Raw genomic sequence first — 24,210 nt, forward strand, 5'->3', positions numbered from 1 at the left:
TCCACAGTCTTTGGAATAATAAATAGACTTTTACTTCAAGACACGGAAATGTTGCAACAGCCATCCCCACTGACACAGCTGCGGCTGTCATATGGGTCCATAAATGCATTATACGCGATTACCTAATTAGTCCTGGCACAATATAAATGAAGGATAGGGAAATTAAATGTAACTTACTGACAAGACGTTAGAGAGAGCACAACAATCTAAAAAATGACTTTGGCGTGAGAGCATTTCCAAATCATTGCTTCTGCCAAATACACAAATCTATATGGAAACAACCTTTATATGAGAGCAGGAGATTGCAGGCGCTGGGCACGGAGCACGAGCAGTTATAAATGACGGTAGTTACCACGTTGGACAGTTGAAGACCCATATCCGCCCTGTCCCGATCCCGCTTCCCTGAAAATCCTACTAACGGCACAAGAATTAACAGAGGCGATTTCTCAGATGCCTTCCAGTAAATGCTTCGCTCCAGATGGGTGCGGTATAGCTCACAGGCAATGTTCGGGAGTTATTAGGTCGTCAGCAAAAGGATGACACGCACAAAGTCGGCATTGTCAAACTGTCAACACAACACAAGCAAAAGGTTGACCAGAAGAAAAAAAAGTAGACATGATTTTTAAAATTAATTTTTTATCTCAATGTCAACACATGAGCAGTAAAACGTTGACATGGTCATTGTCAAAACAGAAACAGGTCGACGTGAGTTTTTTTACCAATTTTTTTAAAAAAAATTCATACTAGTGGATGCGACGCACTAATTAGGGATCCTAATTAGTGTATCGCATCCACTCGCATAAAAAAAGGAGAACGAAAATCGTGAAAAAAAATCACGTTGACCTGTGTTGACAATGACCATATCGTCATTTTACCTGCGTCAATACTAGATACCAATCTGTCCAAACAAAGTGACAACACAATAGTAATGTCAGCACTGCGGCTCTGCATGGCGGAACGTAGCAACACTTCAATTGCTCTGTTGGGCGCCATCTAGTGGCTGACGTTGTGCAGAACACTTGAATCCCTCTCATAGAGAAGTAGTGTTAGCCTTTTTATTATCTAGTATCTTCTGACACCGACCAGTCTCTTCCTTGCCAAGCAATGTTCTCCATAATATGAAGTATGGGAAAGACTCATTTGCAAGATCACTTTTTTAGCTCATTATTATATATTAAAGTAAACTGGTATTGAGGGAACACAGCAACTGTATTATAATCAGTCACCTTGATTAGTCAGATTGTGTAATGTTCCAAGAGAATGAAGAATGAGTGCAGATAGTACGAGTGATTATAAACTTCTAGGTTGAGGGGTCGTGTGAGCTTTGCTTAATTCAGTTAGGTAGTGAAACAGTTAACAGGCTAGACATGTAGTTAATTTAAATAAGGGGAGTGTCAGGGAGGGGTTAATCGGACATTTTGTTAGATGCCCTAGAAGGTTCCATCTCTTTCTCTGGAATTTTTCCTACCCTCCCTCCCCAAGTCACCTTTTTGTCCCCACCCGTTTTTTTATTTTTCTTTGCCGGTTGGGGTTTGTCAACCTATATTTGTGGCGGGAAAGAACGTCAGTAACAGTGGCTATTGCGCTGCTGTTTTTAGGGTGCGCTCTTTGCCCAATACATTGTATAAAGTGGCTTTCCAACTGGGGGTCATTGGGGTTTGGCTGTCTGGACGGCTTTATTATGGTGTATTGGGGAGAGAGTTGGACACCCGGCCTTTGTTGGCGTTGCCAATAAATTAAAGAATACCATGTCGTTGACATGTGTGTCGGCGTTAAGTCGTAGTGTCACTGTGGGTCTGGCTGTTCTTTCTTATTTCCGCCATATTTAGTTTAAAGATTGAAATAAATTCTGGTTGACCAATTTTAAAAGGCACTTCAGTTGTCCGTGTGTTATTTCTAGTTATGATAGTTAATTAGTGATAAGATTATTTAAGCAATGATGTCACACAACACACATCTACCAATAGAAAGTTTGTACAATAGATGTTGCAAATCTCCTTGGCATCACCAGGACCTATGTGCACCACACTTGGGAGTTGGATTATTCCATAATGAAGGAATATTAAGAGGAATAGAGTTATGGGTGGTGCTCGAACAAACAATAATTTGCTAAATAAATATTCTCTTGCCCCCTAATCTCTGTACAAGAACCCATCCTTTGTTGTACACCACAATACTAGCAGCATAATCATGGCATAAAATGCCATTGGAATGATAGCCCCAGCAAATCATGTCACCGCCCCACCCACTTCTACTCCGCAACTGCTTGGTTGAATGGGGAGAGCAGGCGGTGCAAGTAGGCTGTGGGAGACTTGCCCATTTTTACGGATGGCAGGCAGTGCCACCACATTTTCGATTGAGATAAACATAATACACCATGGACCTTATTCTTTCCCCCCGCATCACCACTGGGCGTCCCATGGGCTCTGACTCCGGCCTTCTCCTTACACACACACCCCCCCCCCCCTGCCCACATTGCTAGGTGCGAGCCGGACGATAAACGCGCAGTTTGCCGCTCCCGTGCGCATCAATCGTCTGCACATAGCTGCGCAGATGCAAAAAATCAGTTCCCCGTGCAAACTTGCACGGGGGCGATTCAACTAGAATACCCCCCCCCAACATGTCCCATAAAATTCAAGCTGTCCATTTGCAGTTTATAGTTGAAATGTACCGTTCCTATGGAAACATCATATTAACCCCTATTTATATTACCCCTTTGAGTGCCAAGTGAATTTGTCAGAATAGGTGTGAAAATTGGCAAGCAAACATTTTTATTCATCATAATGACCCTTAATGTTTACCTTACATACGAAATATAATGGGTTTTTTACACAACATTTTTTTTATTTGAATTTATATATCAAACGTGAGCGACGCTGGTATTTTTAGCCGATATTTTGCACATCTCTCACAGATATTGGCACTCAAAGGGTTGATAATTGCTAAAAAAAAAAAAACCTATACCTAAATCCTAGGTATGTCTTCATCACGCACTGATTTATTTATTTTAAATATTGGTTTATCTTAGATGGAATATATCTTCCTGATAAGTGATATGTTCTTTGTTTTAAGTTAAGTGTTCTGTTCCCTTTAATATACAGTAATTCTAATCTACGTTTTGTTTTTCTGTTACAAATTAGTTAAACGAAAGCAGATGCCTTGCTACACAATTAATTTTAAACGAATGTCACAGTGGCTGTAGAGGGTGATGAAGTGTATACTGTAGTATACATGCGGCTAATGACCACTTTGCCGTGATAACAAAATACAGCTACTGTATTATTGTATTAATTCACCGAATGGCCCTTCATTATATTAAGAAATACAATCCATTCAGTAATTGTATTTACTAAATTTAACCAGGCCCCTGTCACAGGCTCCTTTGTCTGCCGGCACAGCAAATCGGTTAATCTAGCGGTTTACAATTTCATGATAAAAGACAGCCAAGCATAAATTGGTCTAGGATTTATTATTTTCTAAATGAAAACAGCGGGAGTTGCTCCAAGTTCCTTTCTCAACTTTCTTTCTGCTTTTCACTTTTTTTTTTTTCTTTTCAGAGAATGAACTTTCATTTCTAATAATTACTCGGTTATACATTTGCGGAAATAAGGCTTTTTTCCCCCTCATTATACTCAGTAGGCTTGCTGAGAATTCACATCAATTATCATATAGAGCTCACCTATAAATAATGTTTCTCGTTTAGCACATATTTCTAATATTCCTTTTAACATTTCAGGCACTCTTTGTGGAAGAAGAATCGAAGCTGCTCGCGCAATACTCTGCAGGATGTCGCGGCACAGCCGTTTCGAGAGGGATTACTGCGGAGGGTGGGAGCGATGGGAGTGGAGCCCTAGTGGCAATCATATGAACACGAGTAATGTGAACAGTACGGTCAACGGTAATGGCAACAACAGGCCTGGACTGCTACCCTTGCCCATAGTACCGTCTCGTCTTCCGACACCAACGTCAACCACCTCTACAACAGTTGGCAGTGACGCTGTGACAAGCATTGCCAGCAACCCATCTGCGGCGTCTGCGTCCAAGGTAAGAGTTTCTTTTTTATTGAATTACTGTGTGAGAATGCGTATCTATTGTCGATGAAAGGGAGAAGGCGGCCATTTTGAGGACTAGTCCTATGAACCAGCTGATTCGTTTACTCAGAGCAACGCAAACTGACATGTCTGCCGTCACTACATTTATCAGAATGCAGGCAGCCTGTTCACATATAGCCAGTAACGTTGTGGCTCTATGATGTCCGTTATTTATAGTCCTTTGGTAGACAGTATTTTTTTTGTAATATTCGTTAAGCGCGCACAAAATGGCTGCCTCCTTTTTTGAAGTTGACAGGTGGACCCTATGGGACAAATGCTGGTTGTTATGATCAGCCTGGATTGCTCTCCGGCAAGGTTTTCCACATGTTTGAATTAGTTCATCTCAAAATAGGACAAAAATAATTTCTTTACAACAGGCATGTCCAAACTGCGGCCCTCCAGCTGTTGTGAAACTACACATACATCCCAGCATACCTTGCCATACATTTAGCATCCCCTAATAGCAAAACTGTGGCAAGGCATGATGGGACTTGTAGTTTCACAACAGCTGGAGGGCCATAGTTTGGACATGACTGCTTTATAGTACGAGGGTATGAGTTCGAACATATTGCTTTTTGGCTGCCTAAATCTTCTGCCAGACATACTAAAACCTGTAAAAAGCAGATGTGGACATAATGAACCAATCAAATCCCAGCTATCATTATCTTGTACATTCTATAAAATGATAGCTACTTTCTGATTAGTTGCTATGGGCAACACCTGTACTTTTCCTTTTTGTCAAAACTACAATACATCTTCCCCTTGATGTTGTTGTGCATCCCCAAAAAATGTTCTTGCATTCTATTTTCTATGTGAATGTGACAGGGAAGTGTATATATCACTGGTATTACAGAAAGGACTCGCATTGCCTTCGTGACAATGTAAATGAATTCCATCTGAAAATAAATTGTGTAATACTGACAAGAAAACCGGTGAATTTCAGAGAAAAAGCTTTACCAGCTGCAGTGGGAGGCATGCTGAAACCTATTCCACATGTATATGTTCAAATAAAGACATAAATAATATCCAACCAATCACAGGATAGCTTTTATTGTCTACACTGTGCTGGAAGATTCATTAAATCTGATTGGTTGAGCCTTTTACACTTTAAATTGTTTCATAATATGACTCTCATGTGTTAGAACAGAGCCAGCACTAGGCCTAGGCCTATCCCAAGCCTAGGTCATAATATGTACTGGGCCAGGTGTACTAAGCTTCAAAAGTGATAAAATGGAGAGTGATAAACCACCAGCCAATCAGCTCGTAACTGCCATGTCACAGGTTGGTTTTGAAAAATGTTAGGTAGTAGCTGATTGGTTGGTGGTTTAACACTCTACATTTTATCACTTTTCGGGGTTTTGTAAATCTCACCCATTGTGTGGCCACACCCCTTCCCATCTAGAACCCCTTTTTAGCCCACGTCTTTAGCACGCAATGTCCCTACTTAAAATATTGGGGTTTGGGCAGCCAACGCTCTTGCTGGCAACAGTCCATGTTTTCCAGGCCACCAGTGGATCTGTAGAATGTGTCGGTTCGGAATGAATGCAGCATGTTTGACTACATCGGTGCACCAGCTAGGTGGTCTGGAAAACATGACCTGTTGGTAGATCTCGAAGAACGGTTTGGCCAGCCCGACACTACAGCATTGAAGTAGGCCCATCAGCTATGCATGAAGAGAAGAGGCTGCCATTGTGTGGGTTTGGGCCTACTAATTCACAAGGAACTAGCAACACTACAAACTATGTCAGGCCTCAGTGATGTCACTAATTGTCTGTATAGGACTGATTGCCTGAACGTGGCCGCCAGGCACCCGTCCACTTTAGAAGACAGAACAATAACGTACATCACAACCGCGGAGACTTTAAGCACCATTTTTGATTGTTGTCCTTTTTAAACTTCAGACTGAAAGACTTGGTAAAAAAAAAAGGATCAGTGCAAAGTAAGTACTGTAAGACCCAAGAATAGTTCATAAAGGGCATTTTACTAGACTAAATTACATCTAAACGGTTGCATTTTGCAGCAATCAACCTGTCAGTCAATCGGTCAATCCATTTTGGTGTTCTCCCAAAGAGATGACAGATCTCAGTTTTTTCTACAACTTACAGAGACATAAATGTTATTTCCAACCTCCCGACTCCATCTGGGTACATTATGCCTGTCAAGGCCACACTCTGCTTCCAAATAAACATGTAAGGCCTAGCAATAAATCCGGCCAGATGGGCTTCGCAAATAACGCATGTGTCAATGAAATGCCTCTTTGCCGGTGGCTGAATTAAACGGTCTCACAGAATACACTTATTGGAAGACTAATCAAAAACTTGTAGAGAGGAGAAGCGGAGGCTGTTTCCCATAGCAACCACACCGATTCTACACTAGCTATCCTCTCTTTTTGTTATTTTGACATTAATGGCGTAGATATTTGTTAAGGGATTTTTAATTGAAATCATGTTCTTTCTAAGTTATCTTGTAGAGTTGCCCTTAAAGCCATTATCTTTTTTTTATTTCTTCCATATAAGACACTTGTGTTGTTCCACGGCCTCCTGTTAGCCGCATTCATGCGTGACATATATAACAGACTGTGGATTTGCTATCTCATATCATTAGACACTGGTATGACATCATTGCAGATATTGCATTGACAGAGATAAAGTACCGGTCAATCAGCCCCTAACTGCCATGTTACAATGTTTGAAAAATGACAGTGTATAGCTGATAGGTTGATACTCTGTCTACGTCCACTTTATCTTCACCCAAGGCTTTTTATTTAGTCCCCTAAGTCATGTACAGAAATGGTAAGCCTTATAATAATAATGACATAGTGGATGTTCGCACGAGGGGCACTGCTATATACATTCTATCATTCCCTCTCATTCCCTAGTTCCTACATGTTGCGTTTACAGTTGGCTCATGCCATACTGTGCCCCTTTCCGCTTTTGTCAGACACACATAGCTAGAGTCAGGGAACAAGGGGAACACTAGCTAATGCTATCTCAAGATAGCGTTCTTATCACAGGGCTCCCCCCTGGTATATTTTTACATAATTTTGTATTTTTTGGCGTAATTTGTGCAAATCGCATTTCCACTTGTAATTGGAAATGAGATTTGCCCAAATTCCTCCAAAAAAACACATCTATGCTGAAATATAAAATACAGAATTTATGTCAGTTTCCAAATATCGGTATCTCCGGCTAGTATATTGCAGCTGTCTGTACACCTCTTGCGTGTGGAGTTTCAGGGAGCATGTCTTCAGTACATTACATCATAGACAAACATGCAATACTTCTACTGTACACGTGTAACTGGGTGACCTTTGGGAGGAGAACATTTCCGAGGATGCTTCGGTCAATGTTTGCTCAGAAATGAAAATAAACAGTTCACAAAAGGAATCTCTGTCCCTAAGGGCTTGCCCTCTAAACGTGATCAATTTGGAGACATGATGGTTGTTAGAGATTTTGGCTCATTACGTTGACCCCATGCTCTCTCCTGAGACACCCTGCCCAAGGAGAACGCCTTCTATACGTAGAGCTACCCAGTGCATACACCTCTGACTGTAGCGGTCACTGGCATGAGCCCAGATCAGCAGCTGTATATCCCAGCACCACACACAATACAGGACTCCGAACATTAGTGGTGAACAGAGGGAGGGAACCGCTCGGCTCAGAATTCACATCTGCGGTTGCAAAGGAAATACCCTTTAAGCCCCCTCTCCAATCCAAATCATTCAAAAATGTGTTTTTTATTGAAGGTCTCTCTGCTAGCTTTGTATTTGGCCGATAGGAACAAGGACGTTGGAGAACCTTAGCACACAGAGAAGGATTTCATGGAACAAGAGCATTGTTTAAAGAGGAGACTTATTATTTATTTATTTATTTACTGGTTCTACGTTATTTCAATGCACACTTTTTTATTGTCTGTTGTGACATCATTAACCCTTTGAGTTCCAACGTTGCTGTGAGCAACCCTCAAAATATCCGTTAAAAAAATGCCACCGCCGCTCACTGCGACTGTTTTTGGGGGGTGTAATATTTAACTTAACTTCAATGAATTGACTCGGCTGTATTTGTATTTATTTATTCGAAAAGAACAGCAACGCTGGCGCTCAAAGGGTTAATGGTAAAGGGAAGGGGATGTTGTCAGATACAACCAGGAAGAATTTGGAATTAGAAAACAAGTAAGTACCCGTGACTCCGCTGTCGGGGGAACTGCAAGTCCCAGTATGCCAAGCATATAATACAATGTCCTATTCAAATATAGATAACATATGGGTATGGGGCGGGATGTACTATGGGAAAAATATAGGTTTTCAGATTTTCAACCGCACTCCTATTTTGAGGACCGACTTTCAGAACATGTGTACACTGCGCGCCCGCTGCTGCCTCCCCGCCACGGGGCACGGAAACATCCCCAAAAACGGGGACGTTCCCGCGGAAAGGTTGGGAGGCATGGTACAGTATGGACATGTGCATCAGCTGTAAGGCTATGACAGTGAGTGTCTTCTTGCTGCTCCTGGTCACTGTGCAGTTCTGCCTGATCTGCAGCAGAGCAAGTACAGGGTAGCAGGGGTGAGAGCTGTCACTTTGCCTCACGCTGTGCCCCCTGATCCTCGCCCTACTTTCTTCTCCACTTTCCACAATACCGGCTGCAGCAACAGTCCCTACGGAAATCTATGAACCTGCAAATGCTGTACAAATAGGCAGGGAATTCTATGAGGAATTCAGCTTAGCTGGTTATGATACTCCCACAGGCACCAAGGTACCTTATAGAGCAGCACTACGAGTACCTGGCTATAGCAGCGCCTACACATGTCTCATACAGGTGTTCTCATTCATTAGTGTCATGTGTTCAGGCTCAGCCGCTATCCCCTGTGCTGCCAGCCAGTGAGGTCACTGTGCTGTATCCACAAACCAGCCACATGGGTTGGGGGGGGGGGGGGGGTTGTTCCCATGGAAGAAACACATTACTGTAACGCACACAGCTTATGCCGGTATAGACATGATACTGTATCAAGTGCTGGACACCGTGAGGTGACAATGGGGATGGGGAAGAACGCAATGTGCACGTTACATTTCCCATCACTAGCCATTCGCAAGATGATTGACAAGGAGTAGGCGTCTAGGGGTGGTAACCCGCTGTTTAGTGGGAGTGTCAGGGAAATGCAGGCGTCGCCAGGGACTAACAATAAGGCGCCCACAAATGATGTCATTTCCTGAGACCAGTTACCATAGTGACTAAAAGCAATCCGCTCGTTCTAGTACATGACAAGTAATATAGTAACAACACATTGCCTAATCACTACATCATAGCCTGGGAATACATAGTAATCAAATAATGATACAAAATAGAACAAATTAGACACCGTATACATTTTGCATGAATATACAGACATTATATATGCATTGAGATATTAATAGGATATTAATAATAGGGCAACACATTCAGAGGACAATCATTAGAGGAAACTAATTCAGACCTAAGCAATGACTAAGTCATTTGGGGGGTCAATGGGCCGGATGTATTAAGCCTGTTGAAGAGATAAAGTGGAAAGTGATAATGCACTAGCCAATCAACCCCTAACTGTCATTTTTAAAACATAGCTGGTGCGTTATCACCTACTTTATCTTCAATTTATCTCTTCACCAGACTTAATTCATCTGCCCCAATGTCCCTTAATGATATATCCACCTGAACAGTTTCAAAGACCTGGTTATCATCAGACACATACCTACCAACATGAGCCATTCCAGGAGGGACACAATGCCCTTCTTCTGGACTTCCTTGCCAGTGGCAGTTGCAGAGGTAGGGCAGTCCAACCGTTACGTAGGAAGCGACATCTACTGCCAGTGAATCCCACACTGTGGTGGTTGGTGTGGCAGTTGGGGTGAGTCCCCTATTTGAATTTTGGACTGTGTTGCAGCCTTACCTCTACAACTGCCACTGGCATGAAAGTCCAGGAGCAGAGCATTATGTCCCTCCCGGAATGGGTCATGTTGGGAGGTATGGCAGTTCTATAGGGGGACCCATATGCATGGATTCTCTGTTATAAAGGAAATCAGCTAAGGTTGACCAATGCTTGGTTTTGCGGACTCTTACATATATCTGGTGCTTAGGAAGAGTTAATAAGGGCAGATATGACCTGTCAGCCTGGAGCTGCTGAGCGGACTCTTTGGGGAAATTTACTAAGATGGGATTTCTACTTTAAATTGGATGTTGCTATAGGCAACCAATGATATACTAGCTATTATCTTCTAGAAGGTGCTAAATAAATAAGTAGATTGTGCCCATAGCAACAGCCCATGTAAAATAGAATTCCCATCTTAGTAAATTTCCCCCCGTATGTACTATTGCCGCTGTACCACTAGTCTGTCATTTTTAGAACTTTGGATGTTTTGTTATAAAACTGAACCCATGTACCCGGGGTAAATGAAACCATGTCAGCCCAACCAAAGCAATCATTAATACGTAGCTGATCATCATTTCTAATTTCCAATTTATATTAAGTCAAAACATGTTTTTAACACCAATAAAAAATGACAAGATGTTCTAAGCTGCCTCACTGGGGAGCAATGTTCCACCTAATGTAGTAACTGGCATTCACTGCAGCCAAATATTAGTATGCTAATTATTATGATTTATGTATAAAGTTCTCTCATACTATAACTATTAATGGAGAAAACTTTCACTCAGCAAAGGCCCGTAGAAGAAATCTTGCTAGTTTTTTCCTATGCTAGCTGCTTGCAAGGTGATTGACAGGGAGTAGGCGTGTCCCACGGCGAGGTGGGGGGGGGGGCAGTAGGGAGTCCCCCTTTCACTGGTCTATTTCTGCAGCCAGACGGGCTGAGGGGCCTGGCTAGCAGCTCACAGTGCCGCTGTGCATGTATAGACCACGCCCCCTTGCCATTAGGCCACACCACCAAAAGTTCCCTCTTTCGATCACTGAAATGTTGGGAGGTATGCAGAAGTACAGTACTATAGCATATAGCAGATGTACAAGTAAACAGTGGCAGTACATATATACATACTACTGCCACTGTTTGCTTGTTCCCACCCTGGCTGTTGCACAGCAATCCAAATCAAATTCCTAGTATACTCAAGTATACCTGGCCAAATAAAGCTGATTCTGATGTACAGTACTGTACTATATAGCAGATGTACAGTACTGTACTATATAGCAGATGTACAGTACTATAGCATATAGCAGATGTACAGTACCATAGCATATATCAGATGTACAGTACTATAGCATATAGCCTATGTACAGTACTATAGCATACAGCAGATGTACAGTACTATAGGATATAGCAGATGTCCAGTACTATAGCATATATCTGATGTACAATACTATAACATATATCAGATGTACAGTACCATAGGATATAGCAGATGTACCGTACCATAGCATATATCAGATGTACAGTACTATAGTATTTAGCAGATGTACAGTGCCATAGGATATAGCAGATGTCCAGTACTATAGGATATAGCAGATGTACAGTACTATAGCATATAGCAGATGTACAATACTATAGCATATAGCCTATGGACAGTACTATAGCATATATCAGATGTACAGTGCCATAGCATATAGCAGATTTACAGTACTATAGCATAAAGCAGATGTCCAGTACCATAGGATATAGCAGATGTACAGTACCATAGGATATAGCAGATGTACAATACTATAGCATATAGCATATGTACAGTACTATAGCATACAGCAGATGTACAGTACTATAGGATATAGCAGATGTACAATACTATAGCATATAGCATATGTACAGTACTATAGCATATATCAGATGTACAGTACCATAGGATATAGCAGATGTTACAGTACTATAGCATATAGCAGATGTACAGTACCATAGGATATAGCAGATGTACCGTACCATAGGATATAGCAGATGTACAGTACTATAGGATATAGCAGATGTCCAGTACTATAGGATATAGCAGATGTACAGTACTATAGGATATAGCAGATGTCCAGTACTATAGGATAGAGCAGATGTCCAGTACTATAGCATAGAGCAGATGTCCAGTACTATAGGATATAGCAGATGTACAGTACTATAGCATATATAAGATGTACAGTACTATAGCATATATCAGATTTACAGTACTATAGGTTATAGCAGATGTACAGTACTATAGCATATAACAGATGTACAGTACTATAGCATATATCAGATTTACAGTACTATAGGATATAGCAGATGTACAGTACTATAGCATATAACAGATGTACAGTACCATAGCATATAACAGATGTACAGTACCATAGGATATCAGGGGCAAACGCAGGATTTTCAGAAGGGGGTTTCCAGAGGGGCGGAGCAAAGCACGAAGATGGACACTTAGGTGACCCAGTATATGCCGGGTCAGTTAAAGTATTATAGATAGACCAAATGTATATAGGGTTAAATAATAATAATAATAATATATATAAATTATATATATATATATATATATATATATATATATGTATACATATGTATACATATATTTTCACACACACATATATATATATATATATATATACATACATACATACATACATACATATATATACATACAGGGGCGTCAACAGCAGTGTAGACCCCTGGGCATAGCAATGTATTGGGGCCCCTACCGATCCTCCAGCGGTAGGGGTGGGGGAAGCTTTGATGTCCCGCAGGTGGTAGGGAGTATTATATCAACCACTCAGCATGTAGGGCCTGGATCAGTAATTTCCACTAATTACCCCTTTACTGCACAGATGGTGGGAGATGGGGTGGGATAAGGGGGCATTGGGCTGAATGAAGGGGCTCTGATACATAACTTCCAGGGTGGTAGAGGATGTTTAATATGCAGAGGAGGGGTGGATAGTAGAGTGGGCTTATTATTCATAATTTTCTGGTGGGAGGACAGCTTGCTTGACTGCAGATATCTCCAGTTTCTGGAAATAGATTTCTAAGATTTTAATGGAATGAAAAACTAGAGAATCCCACCTACGAAATGGTATTGAGGACTAGGGGATCAGAGCTCAGGAGGCAGAGCAATCTGCCACCGAGAATATAAAACTACATAACAGGTGTGTGGAGCTGGAGCAGTAACCAGCTGCTGGAAGGCTGATATCTCTGGTTCTGGGCACAGTAGAGACCATCTTCTAGTGTCCATCAAAGGGGGAGAGTCCCAGCTTTTGGAATATACCCTCAGAAAAACTCTAAGTCAGACAGAACCTGAAATATCCGACTGGGAAGAGCAATTAACAGGCTTGGATGGGGACCACTGCTTTGAAGTCAGATATCTCCGGTTCCCAAGGGCCGATTTTTAAAATTCTTGTACCTATGGAAAGAAGGGACCCTCAGCTTTCATCCTAGGGCCCTTAGACTCCTGAGGGGGGTTTCTGGGTACTCAGAAACCCCCCCTGCGTGCGCTACTGGATATAGCAGATGTACAGTACCATAGGATATAGCAGATGTACCGTACCATAGGATATAGCAGATGCACAGTACCATAGGATATAGCAGATGTACAGTACTATAGCATATAACAGATGTACAGTACCATAGCATATAACAGATGTACAGTACCATAGGATATAGCAGATGTACAGTACTATAGGATATAGCAGATGTACAGTACTATAGCATATATCAGATTTACAGTACTATAGCATATAGCAGATGTACAGTACTATAGCAGCGGGAACAGCCTAGCGGGAACACTAGGAACATACTACAATAGCGCATATAAGGCCTGATTCATCTCCAGAAATGGGGGCACGTCGCGGGCAGGAGGTGGTATGCAGACAGGAAGTGTTATACAGGCAGGAGGTGGTATGCAGATGGGGTGGTATGCAGGGAGGGGGAGGATGATATGCAGGCAGCGGGAGGATGGTATGCAGGCAGGGGGTGGTGTGCAGGCAGGCGGTGGTATGCAGGCAGGGGGTGGTATGCAGAGGGGGGGAGGATGGTATGCAGGCAGGGGGTGGTATGCAGGCAGGAGGTGGTACACCCCCTGCCTGCATACCATCCTCCCCCCCTCTGCATACCATCCACTCAGTGGCGTGCGGTGGGGTGAGGCAGGTGAGGCACAGCCTTTCCTGTCATACTAGCATATATGCCGGAGTTTTGAATTTATAAAGTATATAACAAATACAAAGAATATATATACAAATTCTTATTTTTATTATTCTAATCATTTTTATAGTCAAAACTGTGGAGTAAAAAGTCTATGGCAGGTGAGGCAGTGCCTCTCCTGGCTGCCTTTTCTGCACATCTCTTATCAAACCTCAGCAAATCACCAGCAGTGTATACTGCTGCACATGTGTATAATGCTGGTATGTACCCCTGGGCTCATACAGTATATTGTGTGCAAATCTGGCTCTGGTACTTGCCAGGGACTCTTGAGCCATTTACATCACCACACGTCCCTGGGTGGTATGCAGGCAGGGGATGGTATGCAGGCAGGAGGTGGTATGCAGGCAGTGGATGGTATGCAGAGGGGGGGAGGATGGTATGCAGGCAGGGGGTGGTATGCAGGCAGGGGGTGGTGTGCAGGCAGGAGGTGGTATGCAGGCAGGGCATGGTATGCAGGCAGCGGGAGGATGGTATGCAGGTAGTAGGTGGCATGCAAGCAGAGGATTGTATGCAGGGGGGTTGTTGGTTTGTACCATGTACCTCATCCTGCATTTGCATTGCTATGACTCGCATATACAATCCATATTGGATCAGGCCTATACTTTGCAATTAGCAGGCTGTCAGTCCATACAATATGTGCCTAGCAAACATGCTTCGTTTGCACAGGTGAGAAAGTACATTTTACTGGGCAAAGTATTTCAGGTGGAGACGTCACAACATTGCTCTTCTATAATAACCTACTGTATGCTGTAAATGCAGAACGCGGCAGGACCAGCGCTGAGGTCAAACTGTGTCCTGTTGTTATCAGAAGCAGCTAAATTAGGACGCCTCTTATTGTCCCGTGTTTCACAAATGTGCTGACTGCTCCAGCACCTTCAGAAGTAATGCTAGCCTCCGGGCAGATGATATTGGCTGAAATATATTGTAGCAATAATTCATAGTAATGGGAATTCAATAACAGCCATGTGTTGCTCTCTTAGATCAGACGTGGGCGAAAATGTTGTGTTCTAAATGCATTAAAAAGACATTAGCAAATTAGATTCAATTGCCCCACGTGCGGATCTCCAGCTAAATAATTTAGGACTAAGCCGATTGCTTGATGCCTCTCTGTGTCCATCCTGTACGGCCTCTGCGTCATTGATCTGAGTTATGGCTTCCATAAATGCAGTCGTCGGCTAAATGAATGAGCTTATTACTACGCTATGACTTTTTAAACAGCGGCCCTGATAAATGGCTTCCCTTCAAACAGTAATGAACTCTTATACATTTTAAACATTAGATTTTAATAACTTTCTCCTGCTCTTCATCCTAACGACTTCCTGTTTGTAATATTTTTCTTTCGCTGGACGGTGATACATGGCAGGGCAATTTATTTCCCACTAGATTACACTCTTCTGCTAATTCAGCACGCAGCCATTAGGTGCTGATTCGCACAGACCCCCTGGTGCAGAGCTGTGTGCGCCGCCACTGCCGGTATCGTGCTACGGAAGGTTTTCCATGTGAGTGGCTTATTTCTACGGTGTACCTTCTCATAGAGGAGCTTCCATCTTTATGCAGAGGAGAGGTTCCACGATCGGTGCATTTCAAGGTCATTTTTTTTTAATAGCTTTTTTTTGTAACGAGGTTGAAGAGCGATTATACAGATCTCCTGCTGATTGAAATTGTTTAAAGTCAATTGTGTTAGCTACGAGGGGATCTGTAATGTTAAGGTGATTGCAGACAATTAACCTACAGCTAAAAGTTCCAGGTTAGAAAGGCTTACACGTATTGTGTCACTGATGAGACTAAAGGTGGTCATACACTACTGCGATGTATGGGAACAGTGTATGAGCATACACCAGTGTATGGGCCATTTTTTTTTTTAAACAGTGAGCTGAACAAATAAGAACATACTTAACCGAGTAAAACACTGATCGATGGCTGGGTGCAGAATCGCCATCGATGGCAACCATCGATGGCGTCTGCACCGATGGCCATCCCTAGCAGCAGCAGCCTTGTTATTCTTTCTTTTAATTGCAGTCGCAGCACTGTACTCAGTCTCCAGAGTTAATACATCTCAGCTGCCACAGGTGGCAGTGCTGAGCTCAGACAAATGCATTGTAATGGAAAACGAAACTGAAAGTAAAAGAACGACGGATCACCTTTTTGGGATCGGCGGCTCCCTCAGTCTTTTATGGGATCCCTTCAAAAGAACCGCTTCGTTCGCGAACGACCCATCTCTACATGCGACCCTTCTCTCTGTGAGTCAGTGGTCACACAAGATCACACATTGGAACCAGGGGGAGGGGGGGGGGGGGGCAAACAAATCCGATGTGGGACTATTTCTTGGTCCGATCCCAATCAGACATGGGCACCTTAGGAACAAGGTTACAAGGGCGATTTTGAAAATCCCAGGTCAGTAGCATAGACAGAGCTTTGGGCATAATTCAGACCTGTTTGCTAAGCTGCGTATACTTGCAGCCTAGTGAACAGGTCAGCGCTACCTGCCACCCCGCCAAACTGTAACTTCAGTGTTTTCATGGGGACGCCTATAAAACATTGGGTGTTCCCCTGCCTGCCGTCCTCCCTCCCCTGCCCATGCAAACTCCTCGGCTAGTGTGATTCTCGCCAAAGGAGTTTGCACGGGAGATCTGCGCATACCCCTCACCATCAAAATCGGGGCCGAATTCCGATCCGTACGAATCTGAATCAGCCCCTTTGTTGGACACAATCCATTACCTAGAGATAGACCTCTCTCCACAGCAATTGTTCATTTTATGCACCATGGTAGTGCCCTATTTAAATGTATGCCGCATTGTTGTGCCCTAGTTCACATTATACCGCACAGTGCCCCAGTCCACGTCACCGATCCCCAGGGTGACATGCTACACAGTGTTTAGTGGGAAATTATAGGAGCCTAGTAGACAACTTAATCACATGGGTGTGGCTGACTCACACCCCTAAGTTGTGGACCCCATAGCAATTACACCCCTTGTACCCACTGTAGGTATGCTCCGTGTCCTATATAATTTACACTCAGCTTTAGGTCAAAAATGTGAAATCAGTCATTTAATAATGTGTCATATGATTCTTATATATGGCTCTCCAGCTGTTGTGATACTACAAGTCCCAGGATGCCTTGCAACAGTATTAATATTAGGGAATGCTAAACCTGTGGCAAGGCATGCTGAGATGTGTGGTTTCACAACAGCAAAAAGCCACAGGATGACCAGGCCTGCTCTATGAGCTTACTAATACCCCTTTCACACCGCATCCTTGACCCGGGTCGGTGCCAAGTCAGACCCGGGATCGTGATCTGAAAGGTGTATTACACTTGTTGCATGGAAATATTACTTCAGCAAAAGTGTACAAATAATGACAACAAATATACTGTATGGTTAAACTTCATATTTTGTTTCACTCCTTCTGGCAAATTCCTTCTTAGGTGGACAAAACCATGTGCACTGCAGGGGGGCAGATGTAAAATGTGCAGAGAGAATTAGATTTGGGTGAGTTATTTTGCTTCTGTGCAGGGTAAATACTGACTGCTTTATTTTTACACTGCAATATAGATCTCAATTTGTAGTAAAACCGCACCCAAATCTAATTCTCTCTGCACATGTTATATCTGCCCCACCTGCAGTGCACATGGTTTTGTCCATCTAAGAAGGAATTTGGCAGAAGGAGTGAACCAAAATAACCCCCTTAATCCTGCTGTCCTTCCCTCCTCATGCAATGCTCTCCTGTATCCACCATGGTCTTCCCCAACCAAGCTGCCTCCTTCTACATATGCACCATCACCTCCATGCTTGATCTCATTGCACCCAGTTCCTCTGCCCTGCTCCCCTATTAAAAATCCCAACTCAGGCACTCCAAAATTACCTGATTCCTGTAAAAAATGTTAACACGCTGCTAAGCGTTTCTGGACGAAATCTTGGTCTTTGGTGGTCTTCCTTCACGTCAACAGCTCTACTCTCTCCCTCGCCAAGCAATCATTCCAGTCATTCATCTGCTCTCAATCCTCCGATCCCCACCACCTGTTTGGTACTCTCCTTCGCCCACCCCCTCCTCCATTCACATCCTCCCTCACTGCGACTGGTGGAGAACTTTCAGAATCCCTAGAGACTTGAGTATTACTCATCCGTGTTCTCGGTCTACAATGTAGACATTGAAGCAAACTCAGAATAACCACTTCTGTGTGTGTGTGTACAGGACCAATAACAGTACTTGTTTAGAGACTAGAGTATCGGCATTTGCACGATTGCAGTCACTACGCGGTTTATTTACTAAGATGAGAGTTCTATTGAAGATGCAATGTGTATTATCTTCTAGAACATGGGTCCTCAAACTGCGGCCCTCCAGATGTTGTGAAACTACAAATCCCAGCATGCCTTGCCACAGTTTTGCTATAAGAGATTGTTAAAACTGTGGCAAGGCATGCTGGGATTTGTAGTTTCACAACAGCTGGAGGGCCGCAGTTTGAGGACCCATGTTCTAGAAGGTACTAAATCAATAAGAAGTAGATTAGTTGCTACGAGCAACAGCCCATCTTCAATAGAACGCCAATCTTCTTAAATAAACCCCTACGTTTTAATCTATAAAAATAAACCAGACCTTAAAAATCTGCTTATGGTATGAAAGTAAAAAAATGTTAATTCTGTGTTTGCTGAGAACCATTGCTATGAATTTTATGCTGGATGAGGGTATGCTGAATGTTTAATGCTCTGCTGCTGATGAAAATGAAACGCATATTAATTATTCCATTAACAAACTCTAAAGCTTGAGATGATTAAGGTGAACAGTACGACAGTAAATTATAGGCCATTGGCCAGCTCCTTATTCGTATCTTCTCCCCATGTTGTGCATTTAAATATCATTTGAATTTTGCAGCTGTCAGCGAAGTCTAGAACTCGCCCCGACTGACTGTGTATATAAAGTGACCCCCGTTTTTTTTTTTTTTATATCAGATGCAGTTGCCATGACATTATAGGCTCATAAAGAGGATTAAAAGCATCAATAAAAAAAATAACAAAATATAAAGTGAAATATAGGACATATGGTACAAGACAGCTTCTGCGCCACTGGTGGTCATTACTCCAAATTATTACTGCACCATTGAGATACTTTAGTATCTTGTGTCATATGGAGGAATTATTTATTATTTGTGTATGTGTTCCCAACAGATAGAAATTAGCGATCACTCCTGGAAAACACATTGTGCTAGAGCGCTCTTCTTATCTTCGCGGTGTATAAACATACACGCACCAAACCAGAAGACGAAACAAGAGCATAAAAAATGACGGGAGAGGAGGGAGTCGTGAAAGAAGCGCCTCGCCGTATAAACAGGAAACGTCTGTTCTTCGGGCAGACCCTCCCTGTGTTTTATGGAACAGATAAAAAATTAACTAATTGCGATGGCACAGGAAAAACAAATCATATATCGGTGCAACCGCGGATACAATAGTCATGCTTATTAAAGTGCTGTTAATTACAGGAGAAGTATAAATAACTGCATCATTGGCAATGTAGGAAAAATAATTGGCAATCTGTCTTCCACTTGCGGTGCTCCAGTTTTTTTTTTTTTGAGGTTTGATTATTTACCATTTTGCAAACAAGGTCATGTTTAGAAACAGGAACACTTGAGTTATGCCTAATGACATCTGGGGGACAGACGGCACAGCCGCTAGAAATGCACTGGTAAGCAGTATACTAACACTGTAACGAGAATATGAATGGAACCAGTGGTGGGTCCCGAGGAGGCGCTGCAGCACAGTCCAAAATTCAAATAGGGGAGCCACATCAACTGCCAGTGAGTCAGTTTTGAATGGCAGTTGGTGGCAATGGGTGTGGCACCTCTATTTGAATTTTGAACTGCAATGCTGCTCCTCCTCTGGACTCAGAGCTTCCCCTGAATTAGGGATTCCAATCCCGGGGCATTTTATTCAATCCCGGAATTCGGGATTGAAAAATGCCCAATCCAGGGATTCCCAGGATCCCAGGATTGGCTTCCCTAAGAAGAAAAAAAAAGCCCTGCATATTAACCGTTATGGTGCGGGCGAGAACAGCTGGGGAGCTGTGCGGCCTGGAACCGGGGAGCTGTTCGGCTGGATGTGCAGCTGCCGGCTGGGCCCCGGAGAGCTGGAGCTCGGTGCACGAGTATCTGGAAGCCGGGCCGGGGAGCGATGGCCGGGTCTGTGGGCTGGCAGAGTAGCTGTTCAACCTGCGCAGCGTGAACTCTGACCATCACGCTGCGCAGAGCCGCAGGCCGGGCATCGGGAACAGCTGGGTAGTGTCTGAGCGAGTGCTCAGATGCTACCCGGCATTAGACTGCGCATGCACAGTCTAATCCCGAAATCCCAGATTGGAAAATCCAATCCCGGGATTGAAATCCCGGCGTTTTTGGTGCCAAATCACGGGATCCCTCCCCCTTCCCTGAATAGAGCATAATATGAACTCAAAACTATATGAGGGCTTTTGTGAAGTTTTTTTTTGGTGCAAATTGCACTTTTCTTAGAACGGCGCAAGTGCACAAAATATGAGAATGCATCTTTGCCTACATAGACTCTGCTTCATTTTTCCCATATGTCTCCTTACATTTAGAGGGTCCCCCGTTAATGGTTGGGCAGTGTCATAACCATCTTTGTCCCTTTGGCTGCTTGCGGCATCCTGAGTTATCCATCTGCAAGAGTGGTTGGCATTTTATTCCCAGCGGTTCCAGTGGCGTCACTAGTAATGTAGTGTCACCCAGTGTGGGGGATTTAATGCAAAGGGGTGGGGCCTCGCGGTCCGAGCACCCGTTACGTCACTCAGGGGTGCAGGAGATGTAGGATGCCCCCGGAAACAAGTGTGCATGCAGTGCCGGCTTATACAGAGTGACAGGATCCGGTTGCTGCACGTATTGTCACAGTTGGTGCCAGCGGGTGGCATGTGGGTGTGGCCCGCACCCCAGTTGTGCAGCCTTAGGCAGCTCTGGCTATTCCGAAACATGGGCACTTCCTTCTTGGTTGTGATCACATGACTTTCTTTTTGTGTCCCATTGGCAGAATTAGGATAATCACTGCAATTTTTCCCCCCCAAATAAGATCGAAAATACAAATATATACCTTTTAACAGTCCTGACATGTTGACCTCAAAAGGGTAGGAATTTATTCAGAAGTGGGTAAAGTTAAAAGATGTCGCTTAGAAAGTATTGGGATGGGGTTGGGAGGATTTAGCAAATCTAAATATTGGGTGCGTTGAAACTGGTATAAATTTGATCAAATGGCTAGCCTGTTGCTATTGTAGGTCTGCACCCAAATTCCAGGCCCAGACGTGGCCAGCATCTTAGCGGTCAGGATGCAGATGCCAGCATCCGACTACCATCACCGGCACCACAATTTACAAAGAGATCAGGATGCTGATGCTGGAATAGAGACAGACAGCATCCCGGACAGAAGTATGCCGGGTCAGGTAAGAGTCCGTCTGGGGAAGGGGTAGATAGACTGGGGAGGAAAGGTTAGGATTAGGATGTAAGGGGGAGGGGGGGGACAGCGAATTTTGCTGAAATTTGCAAGCAATTCTGTCTCATTTTGTCTCTACCTCATTTTGACTAGAAGTCGCTGGTGCACTGTGCAATGTGGATTTGACCACCGGGAATATCATATATGCCCTCCTGACCACATTTTGCAGTTGTATAGAAACAATAGAATCTAGGCCGTATCCTGTCTTACAGTAGACATTTCCCCATGGGGCTTATTACAGGAAAGCAAGCAAGTATGAGCTATATAGTCGATAACATATCTGTGAGACTCGAGTAATTATGTCGTACTTGGTGGCGAGTAACACGCCACCAAGTACGACATCATTATAGGGCCTTTATACCAGGGGTTCCCAAACTCGGTCCTAAGAACCCCACACAGTGCACGTTTTCCAGGTCACCCGGCAGTGCACAGGTGCCCTCATTACTGACTGACACATTTTAAAAGATCCACAGGTGGAGCTAATTATCTCACTTGCGATTCTGTGAGGAGACCTGCAAAACATGCACTGTGTGGGGGTCCTGGGGACCGAGTTTGAGAACCTGTGCTTTATACCAACCAATAAATAGGTACAGTAAAATATAAATACATCTTCTCCCGGTAATGTCACGGGTTTCTTACACCGATGACTCAGACCACAAAATAAGTGCCATTAATAATGTGCGCCGGCAACACGTGCGCTCAGAGCAATAGAGAAAGTTAATTATAATTTGAAAAAAAAATAACATCATTATTTTCAGACAGACATGATAAATGTTAGCAAAAGAGGTTTATTCCGCTCCCCCCCCCCACCCAACGCCCCCTCCTTCCTCCACGTTTACTCATAGTGCCACTTCATAGTCAGAATTAAACGCACTGACCTGGATACTTATTTAGCGTTGCACATTGGCACAACAGCTCAATTAAAAATTGCCATAGAGCTGGATTTCCAAGAAGCAGTTAAGGTTATGATCGAGAGGGCAAGTCAGGCTGAACTCCAGCTTATACCCCCGCTCTGAATTAGTGCCTGCCAGCGGAGTCAAGCCAGCAGGCGAATACACCATTATCAAAGCCCTCTCGTAGTGTGATCGAGAACACCGCTGCCGCCGTATCACAAGGCCGTCCAGAAATACCGCATTCTAAACGTCTGTTCTTGCTGCTGTTGTTCTTCTCTCTTTCACACAACTTCCATTCACGGAGGAAGAAATTGTTCTACCACAGAAAACAGCTGCAGCTTATTATAATAGTTAAAATAAAATGCTGATAGCAGTGATAATAACAGGAGGAACAAAACAGCATAGTACGGGATAGAATCAGAAAAATGAGAGAGCGACAATAGAATAAATAAGGCAGTGATTTCGGAAAGGCTTTTTGGGCGCGTATAATACAGAAAGGGGGAGAGGTATCAAGCTATGGAAAGAGTGGGGAAGTGAAGATTAGCAACCAATCAACTGACAATTTATGGAATGCAGTTGATCAATGCTTCCTCAACACTGATTGGTTGCTGTGGGCAAGACCTTTACTACAGGTTGAGTATCCCTTATCCAAAATGCTTGGGACCACAAGCATTTTGGAAAAGGAATTTTTCTGGATTTTTTATTTTTCTTTTCATACTTACTTGGTCCCCTGATGGCCCCCTGCCGTCCACGGCGGCCTTCATGATCCTCTTCAGTGGTGTCTTCGGTCGCAGGGGCGCTTGTGACGTGCGCACTTGCAGACCAGAGATGCTGCTGGTCTAGATGGGTGGAGGTCCAACAAGGAGTGGAACAGCTCTCCACTGTCACGGCAAATGAGAATATTGGACTTGATATAACAGTTAGGCAAATGCAGATGCAATTATCAGTACATCTGTTTTCTCCTGATTAGGAGTTTAAAAATAGACTCATTTACCGTTCCAGCTGTCCCAACTGTTTATCCTGTATCTTTCAAGTTCTCCGGTGCGAACCTGCGCTACCTTAGATTTAATTGTGATGGAATCAGTACCTGAGGATCATCAGCAACGTGTCATCGTCTCTTCTCCCACATAATGATGGTTGGCACCGACAAATTAAACCTAGAACTGAATATGGGGCAGACCTCCAAACATCCATAGTCCTACCAGTTATCAGAGTATGTTATATCAACACATTCTTCCCATGTAACCTATCATTGTATATTTATATGGCCTACCGTGTAAAGCCTTCTGCGTAGTTGCCTTACCTCCTGTATCCTGCAGGAGGTTCCTGTTTGAGTCATAAATCTCCTGCTGTCCTGCATTGACCTCCTAATCTCCCGGATTCTTCAGATTCTGCCAAGGGTTGCCACTACAGCGTTTCTTTACAAGGACAGTGAATTTGCTGTTATCACTGTGATTTGATTTAGCTGCTCAGATTAGGACAGTCAGTATTCACATTAAATAGCATTTAATACGCCATAAACATACTTCTATGCTTAGGGATGAATTCACACAAGGTCAAATTGCACTTGGAATTTATCGCATAGGCATCACATTAATCATGTATACTGTGAAGAGTAAAAGGAATA

The 24,210-nt window shown here is 43.3% G+C and overlaps 1 protein-coding gene across 2 annotated transcripts in view; it reads left to right on the plus strand.

Moving 5' to 3' along the window:
• KLHL29 (kelch like family member 29) overlaps nt 1–24,210 on the plus strand; it is a 633,192-nt gene that overhangs the window by 256,558 nt on the left and 352,424 nt on the right. For both annotated transcript variants that reach the window (XM_083178618.1, XM_083178619.1), the window contains exon 4: nt 3,737–4,044. In XM_083178618.1, the coding sequence (XP_083034744.1) occupies nt 3,787–4,044 (258 nt within the window). In that variant the 5' untranslated portion in view covers nt 3,737–3,786. The remainder of the gene's footprint in view (nt 1–3,736; nt 4,045–24,210) is intronic.

This window comes from Crinia signifera, chromosome 3 (assembly GCF_055691185.1).
Source record: "Crinia signifera chromosome 3, ASM5569118v1, whole genome shotgun sequence".
Taxonomy (NCBI): Eukaryota; Metazoa; Chordata; class Amphibia; order Anura; family Myobatrachidae; genus Crinia; species Crinia signifera.